This window comes from Amphimedon queenslandica, unplaced genomic scaffold (assembly GCF_000090795.2).
Source record: "Amphimedon queenslandica unplaced genomic scaffold, v1.1 AMPQUscaffold_13345, whole genome shotgun sequence".
Lineage (NCBI taxonomy): Eukaryota > Metazoa > Porifera > Demospongiae > Haplosclerida > Niphatidae > Amphimedon > Amphimedon queenslandica.
The window spans coordinates 48,565-56,439 of record NW_003546419.1 but is presented as its reverse complement, the minus strand read 5'-3'; the positions used below and the strand labels follow the sequence as shown (position 1 = coordinate 56,439).

General features: G+C 35.2%; 2 protein-coding genes and 1 long non-coding RNA gene across 3 annotated transcripts in view; 2 read left to right on the top strand and 1 right to left on the bottom strand.

Moving 5' to 3' along the window:
* Positions 1-2,639, top strand: part of LOC100634942 (uncharacterized) — a 20,529-nt gene extending 17,890 nt beyond the window's left edge. Inside the window, exons 16-22 of the mRNA XM_019997972.1 lie at positions 11-1,004; positions 1,120-1,179; positions 1,231-1,293; positions 1,361-1,435; positions 1,639-1,938; positions 1,991-2,053; positions 2,353-2,639. Coding sequence (XP_019853531.1) covers positions 11-1,004; positions 1,120-1,179; positions 1,231-1,293; positions 1,361-1,435; positions 1,639-1,938; positions 1,991-2,053; positions 2,353-2,639 — 1,842 coding nt within the window. The remainder of the gene's footprint in view (positions 1-10; positions 1,005-1,119; positions 1,180-1,230; positions 1,294-1,360; positions 1,436-1,638; positions 1,939-1,990; positions 2,054-2,352) is intronic.
* A 176-nt stretch (positions 2,640-2,815) lies between these two features.
* On the top strand, positions 2,816-4,550 carry LOC109582916 (uncharacterized). The gene is made up of 4 exons (XR_002185287.1): positions 2,816-3,312; positions 3,402-3,695; positions 4,418-4,462; positions 4,506-4,550. It is a non-coding gene; the product is annotated as an uncharacterized LOC109582916 (long non-coding RNA).
* A 1,594-nt stretch (positions 4,551-6,144) lies between these two features.
* Positions 6,145-7,724, bottom strand: LOC105313193 (extracellular protease-like). Its single transcript, XM_011406408.2, has 2 exons — positions 6,578-7,724; positions 6,145-6,432 (listed from the first exon to the last, which is right to left on the bottom strand). Exons 1-2 carry the CDS (start codon positions 7,449-7,451, stop codon positions 6,194-6,196), a joined length of 1,113 nt encoding a protein of 370 aa, XP_011404710.2. The 5' UTR covers positions 7,452-7,724; the 3' UTR covers positions 6,145-6,193.
* Positions 7,725-7,875: the final 151 nt, after the last annotated feature.

Here is a 7,875-nt window from a genome sequence, read left to right as displayed (position 1 = left end):
AGGAATCAACATTCCATTTTATTACTACTTCTTTGATATCGTACTTCGTGTTGCAGCAAAAGAGGGATGTGGTGTCTTGCGATTATCCACCTGCAAAAGTCTTGGGGAAGATTTAAAACTTTCAAAAGATGAGGTTATGGAGTCTCTTAATTTCTTGCACCATATCAACAGTATCATTTATTATCATGATTCTAAAGCCTGCAGTGACCTGGTGTTTGTTAGCATAGGCAGTCTCATTGGTATTCTCAAGGAGCTGGTCGGGCATGTTCATGTTGTTCACTCCAATAAAGGATACGCTGGAGATGATGACGTTATAAAGGGGATCCTTTCAGTAGCCAAGTTTAAAGAGATTTGTAAAGAACAATTTGACCCCATCACAGAAAAGCTAGAAGTTGTTGATATTGCAACGAAATTGCTGAATCTTTTCCTGGAGCTCTCAATAGCTACACTAATAGATGATAAATATTTCATACCAGCTCTCCTTCCAGTAAGAGATGTTACAGATGTCAATCCTTATAAGGATCGTGAGCCATTGCTGTTTTACTTCAAGAAGGCTACCCCAATGGGCCTTTTCTGCTCTGTTGTTACTCATCTTCTTTCAAACTTTAGCTACAAAATTGCTTCGATAGAAAGTAATTTCTCTAACTGCATCGAATTGAAATATCGTACAGAAGGGGTTGCGACATTTTACATTACTCTAGTTGAACAGATCAATTGCATTGAAGTCCATTGTGAGGAGCAGAGATGGGAAGGGATAGTCAGGGAAGATGTCAAAATGGCGATTGCTTCTGCAGCTGAAAAGCACAATCTTAGTACCAGTCATGAGATCCGGTTTTATTGTTCATGTCAGCGTGGTACTCCTGGAGTAGGAGGAGGTGTGGCTAAAGGGAAGAAGCATACAGTTGAAGTCGAGACCATCAGTAAGGAGCATACCTTCCGATGCAGTGAGAACCCACGTATAAAATGTCAAGAGAAGAAAGAATTATGGAGCTCCTGGCTTGACGGTAAGTTACTTATTGTATATCATTATGATTAATATTACTATCATTATTATGATTAATTGTTATTGTTTTTATTATTGTAAAACAGCTGCTAGTTTATTCTCTTTTTTTTCCACAGCTGATACACCAAACTCTCCTCCTTCTAATGATGAGTCAACTTCTTCTCCTACAAAACAAAGTAAAATACATTAATATTCATTGATACTAGTTTAATGTATTAATATTAAAGGTACTCCTCCACAAAGAAGTGTATCTGAGACTGGAAGCACTGGCTCTCCACAGGAAACCAAAGGTACAGTATGTTGTTAAATTTTACATTCAAATATTTTTCATTAATTTAAATATTTATGTATCCACAGGCCTCAAGGAGCTTACTACTCCACAAACAAATTTATCTGACATGAAAGGCTGTGCTTCTCCACAGGAGACCAAAGGTATGTCACTTGATTATTAAATTGAACACATTCAAAATCTAACCTGGCATTGATTCATACTGCATGCAATCCTTAATAAAGTCATATTTAGTTTGTAAATACTCAGAATTATGTTATTTTTTGATAATAATAGTCCAATCTTCTCAGATGTGCCCACTGTTTACTGCTATGATAGTGTTAATTTTTATGCCATATTCTTGTAGATCCAAAGGAGATACTACAGAAATATTCAGCTAAGCTAACCAAGGCAATATCAGCTAATGTTGGTGATGTAGCTAAAGCATTGTTTGCCAAAGATCTAATAACACAATGGACTAGAGAATATGTAGTGACAGCAGTTGGTGTAGCTACAGCTGATAAAGCTGATAGAGTAATGAATGATGTCATGGGTCAATTAGAAGCTTCTCTTAATGAAGGACAGTATTTAGCTGATGTGTGTAATATTTTGATTCAGCAAGGTGCAGCAATGAAACAGATAGGAAACGTTATGCTTAAAGAACTAGGTATGCACATGTACATAAGTCATTGAATGTTAACCTTTTGTGTTCACAATAGGAGAAGACACTGCTACTGTCCATCCTCCTCTTCCTCAAAGTGGAGCTAGTGTTGCTAGTGAAAGTGAAAATTAATTATATTGTTTTTGATCTGGTGCCATTGTGGCTGTTGTATGCATTTGGTAGTTACTGTTGTAGATACCGTACAAGATGATGGCAAATTCTATATTAGCAATTTTGTGCCATGTGCCATTGAGCATGCATCAGATTGAAACAAAATGGCGGATTTTATACCATATAGTGGGTTTGTTTTGTGAGGGTAAACTTTCGTTTTCCATCCTCAAATATTCATGTACATGTATGCATGATGATCTAGTCAGGCAGTTCTCATTTGTAAAAATATTTTTAAATTCAATTTCATAGGCAAGGCCGAGCTTAATATGAGAACAGCCATGAAGATATTTACTCCTTCTGCTCACCATTACAGACTGATAGGAATTGGATTGGGTGTAGAATTAGCAGATCTGAAAGACACAGATGAAGTAACTAATAATCTTATTAAAGTATTCCAGAGGTGGTTTGATGCCAATGAAGATGTTAGTTGGGATGCTTTAAAAGAACTTTGTGACAACTATCCTGATCAACTGGGCAAAGCAAAGGCTAAGCTAAATGAAGTACTCTGCTGTCAAAAAAATTGTTCACTGCAATAGGATACTGACCATCCTCCTCCTGCTAGTGATTTATTTTTGGAACTCAGTTGCTTATTTTTTAATTATGTGTATGCTAACAGTATCTTTTTTTGACAGCTGATTACTGGTATGTTTTTTAACTATTATTATTCTAATGTAAATGTTTTTAAATTCAATTAAAGTACGGGGGCGGGGCGTATTCTTGTACACAGAAACAATGGAGGACAAGCCAGCACTAGACGAGCTACCAACTCACGTAGACGTTGGTACAGAGTGGCTGAGACTAGGGGTACTACTGGAACTGGATATGAAAGATCTAACCGCCATAGAACATGAGAGACTCACCAAAGACTACATGTACGCCCTCTGGTTGAAGACCAATCCTTAAGGCCTTCATACACGAGGCGACTTGTTGCCAGGAACCAAGCAACATGTTGCCAAAAATAGAACATCTTTCTATTTCTGGCAACATGTTGCTTACAAGATCAAAGTAACCACAGAAGTTGCTAGCAACATGTTGCCTAGTGTATGGAGGCCTTAACGCTACAAAAGGACAACTGATCAAAGCCTTAGGAGTCATTAGAGCTAATACTTTAGCTGATAAATACAAGAAATGGATTAGTAGTACTGGCAGAGCTACTGCTACTAGTAAAGACACTAATGCAAGAAGACACTCCTTCACTCAGTAAACAAAGTAAGTACTGTATAGTTAGTAAATGTGGAGGGAATGGGGAACTATTGACAAATGTAAATGTAATGATGTTAAATATATTTTTATTGTAGCTACAGCTCAACAGTCACTTGATATCACTGATCTTCAAAAAGTGTTGAATTTGCTGGAAGATGCTCATTTCAACGGAGACTGGGAGGGACTGGGTCTAGAACTAGGACTCTATCAGCACCCAACACTCTCCAACTTACAACATACTCATGATAGGGAGGCTGCTCTTAGGGAGTGTCTTGCTGTCTGGTTGCAAAGAGCTGATAGTGTGGATAAAAATGGAGGAGCTAACTATGTATCACTAGCTAATGGTGTAGAGAGATTGGGACAAAGAGCTGCAGCTGATGACATATGAAGTGAGTTATAATAATTGTATTAGTACTAATTAACTGAGGCAAAGGGACAATTGTATTATTACTAGACGAATGTAAAACATTAAAGGGGCAAGCCTAAGCAAGCAAGTAATGTACATACAATAGATCTTGACAGCTCATGCATGTGGATTGTGCATCCTCAGAAGGAACTTGATAGACGTAGCTCTTGATGATCTATCTTTGTATGTCTGCAGCAATTTATGTTACCTTGCTTATAACATTAAAATAGCTCAACCAGTCATTGCACAAATGATATAGCTAGATAGGCAGCTCAGCAGCTGTAGCAATGTAGTTTTTAGCTTCTTGCAAGTAGCTCAGGCTGTCTCTGCTTGCCAGTGCTGCGGGCTGTGACTAACATTCACTTGATCAGAGTTATTTACATCAATGAAGAACATGAACATCTACTTTCTTAACCCTCCTTGCTGGTAGTTGCTGCATTTGGATAGCAGTACAGTCTTATCTTGCTGATTTCAGTGACTTGCAAGTTCAGTCACCATTTTATTTTACTGTGACCACACCCATTTTCAATGAAGATTATTAAGTTTATTAAAAAGTGAAAAATTTTTCATACGGATAAATAGGGGTGACGCACGTGTACAAACAAACAAACAAACAGACAGACAGACAGACATACATACATATGTGTCTCGTTTATGTGGGGCTCGTTCAGGCTCGCCCCAATTATTATTTTTAATTATTTTTAGGACAATGTGGAATTGAAACAGCAGAAGAGGATGCCCTTGTCATTGGTATGTATTAATTAATAATAATTATATTTATTAGTTTATTAAGAGACTGGAGGGAGGAGCCCAGTGACTCCATTACTAGTACAGGAAGACAGTTACATTGCAGAAGAAGAAGAAGAGAAACCATCAAAGAAAGAAGATGAAGATGAAGAAGGAGGAGGTAAATGAATTATAACAGTTATTAGTATTGATGTCCTTATGCTGTGTAGAAAGTTTGAACTGATTCCGACTTCAATTTTCAAGTTTTGGCCATTTAAAAAATGGGCCAAATTCTGAAAAACTCCCTGTACTAAAGCCCATGGTTTCTTCCGAAAAATGGCTCCGAAATCACTCCCAATTTTTATTACATTTTCTGAAAAATCTCTGTACTATTATTATTATTATTATTATTATTATTATTATTATTAATAAACTTTACAATACACAGAAAATGTATTGAAGGATAACACAGCAGCTAGGCTGGCTAGCCCATGGTTTTTTCCGAAAAATGGCTCTGAAATTACCCCAAATTTTTATTACATTTTCTGATACATATTGATGTACTTATGCTGTGTAGGAAGTTTGAGCTAATTCCAACTTCAATTTTTCAAGTTACAGCCATTTAAGAAAATAAGCCAAAATCTGAAATATTCCCTGTACTATATAGCCCATGGTTTTTTCTAAAAAATGGCTCCAAAATCACTCCCAATTTTTATTACATTTTTTGATACATATTGATGTCCTTATGCTGTGTAGAAAGTGTGTTCCGACTTCAATTTTTCAAGTTATGGCCATTTGAAAAAATGGGCCAAAATCTGAAAAATTCCCTGTACTATAGCCCATGGTTTTTCCTCCAAATTAGCTCCAAAATTGCCTCCAATTTTTATTACATTTTCTGATGCATAATGTTCTTATGCCATAATTATGTGGAAAGTTTGAGACTAAGCCAATTCTGACTTAAATTTTTGAGTTATGATTATTCAAAAATACTCTGTAATAGGGCCTATAATTTTTTTTTCAAAACTTTGCTTCAAAATCATCCCCACAGTGCCCACACATGCAATTTTTTTATACAATAAATGCTATTTTATTTAACAATAAATTCAAAATGTTGATCCACCCAAACAGCAACAGTAGAAGCCAGTTTTCTTTATAGTAGTGCTGGGCAATATATCGAAATTCACGATATTTAATTGATATAGTGTGGTATCGATATTTATCAATATCAAAGAAAATTAAAGGAAAATATCGATGACACTACCACACCCACATAATAGTTACATAACCTTATTAATATTTAATTAACTATAGCAGTAACATCTCAAAAATAACTAAAATAATACTTTTTTGGAAAGCAGATGAAGTAGCTGAAGTATATCAAGTCAAAGAAGATTTATATAATGCTTTTTAATAATAATTGTTCTCAGAAACAGCTTTATTTAGCTGTAATATTAAAGTTAATGGGTGTGGCTTAATAACTTATAAATAATCTTCAATTTTGGGCAAGTATCTTATCATTATTGTGTCATTTCAAAATTTTCAATATTCCCCAGCACTATTACAGACTACACAAAAATCAATAGGTTTGAGACAATCAGTATTATAATAATAATAATAATATACTCAGTCCATTCTTATTATTATACTGTTGCTAGTTCATGTAACTGGAGTTGTGTATTATGAGATATTTTTTTGTTATTGGTATATACTGGAATCAAAGTTGTTATACTGCTACATAAACTAAAAATTTACAATTTACTGGTACTGTGATATGCAATAAAAATATTCATAGCTATCTGCATTCATTACGGCTTTCCAAGGATCCTTCTTTGCTAGCTCTTTTGTCCTTTTCTCCCCATACACAAAATCCCTTGTCCATCCAAAAGCATGAGTCCATTCATGTGCTAAGATACTTTCCTTTGTAGGTGATCCATGTCGCTTGCAGTAGATGTCACGATGATGATAAGCAGGGCAGAGTGAAACACTGTTACTGTCTATAGAGAAAGTAAGATAATAATAATAATAATAAGGATAATATTAATAATAATACTTTCAACGCAGTTTTGTTTAACTTACATATGCATGCAAGGCTCAGTTTAATTTATACAGTATATATATGTATGTTTTGTGTTACTTTACTTGCATATGTGAATGCATTCCAATTATAACGACACATTGAAGGATTGATCCGATATGTAACTGCATTGCCTTCTAGTCCTTCAATACATTTCAGTATCACTTCAGTTACAAGTTTAGCTCTGGATGGAGTATATTCCCCAAACCAGGTTTCATACAGCTGAGTGTTGTCTATTTTGTTCTTTGCTACTCTGTAATGTTTGCAAAGTTGAGTGTGAGCTTTTGTAATGCCAATCTTTTGTTTTATACTCCCACCAATGAAACCAGCACTACCACAGCCTTCTATACTTAAAAGATCTATTAACCTTCCTTTATTCTCTTCCTTGAATGGCTTTGAGACTGAGGCAGCAACATCCTCTAGATAAATGGAGAACGATTTTTTTACCTGTGACTGAATGAGCTGATACTCGCTTGATTCTAATTCCATTGATGTCTTTGATATGTATTGCAATGGACTAATGTATGTTACTGTATAAAGACCATCTTTTGGGAACTCAAATACATTGTTGATTGCAACTGATGCTGATATTGATTTCCCTGATCTCAGGAGTATAAACTCATCCCTTTCTGGTGGATTGCGGTGGACATGAATCCCTTTATATTGGAGTTGATAATTCCCTTTATAATTTAGAGAGATGAATGGTGAGAGAAGTCCTTCAAGTGGTGTACCTCGTTTCAAGATATAATAATCCTCTTTATCATTTTTATTAATAAAATCAAAAGAGCAGGCCACTGCTGCTCCTAGCTTTTGACAGCTCACATTTAAAGATATTGGCCATTCTACTCCTTCAGTGATAGAGGACATTTCAGCTTGTACATGATTCCATAAAGTCATTGATAGCCCCAATACTAGTATTATGTTTCTCACTAACTTCATTTTTTATTGAATGGACTCTAGATCCGTCATGGCCTAGGGCCATCTCATAAATGGAGCGTGAATTGTTAATTTCCCATATTGGCTGAACTTAAGTTACTTTGGCTCCCTACTTGGTTATTTTTGTTAAACTAACACTAACCAATATCTTAATAATTCTCTCTTATAGCAAATTAGTATGGGACAATTTAATACTATATAGTTATGCCTATTGGAAATTTCACAAAATACATACACACGTACATGTACATGTATTTACATTTTTGTTTTGAATTATTTACATTTATTATCATTTGGTCAATATCTTCTTATAGATATTACTATCTGGTTCAGATTATGTCCGATGTTGAAAGCAGAAGCAGAGAGAAGCTAGTACAGCAGAAGAAAATACAGCATGAATAGACTATGTTCATATTAACTGGTATAA

Excerpts from the sequence above, each read along its gene's own strand:
- LOC105313193 (XM_011406408.2), bottom strand. The coding sequence starts at position 7,451 with ATGAAGTTAGTGAGAAACATAATACTAGTATTGGGGCTATCAATGACT. Across the intron at positions 6,433-6,577 it reads GAATGCATTCACATATGCAA|ACAGTAACAGTGTTTCACTC; the intron begins GTAAAGTAACAC and ends CTTTCTCTATAG.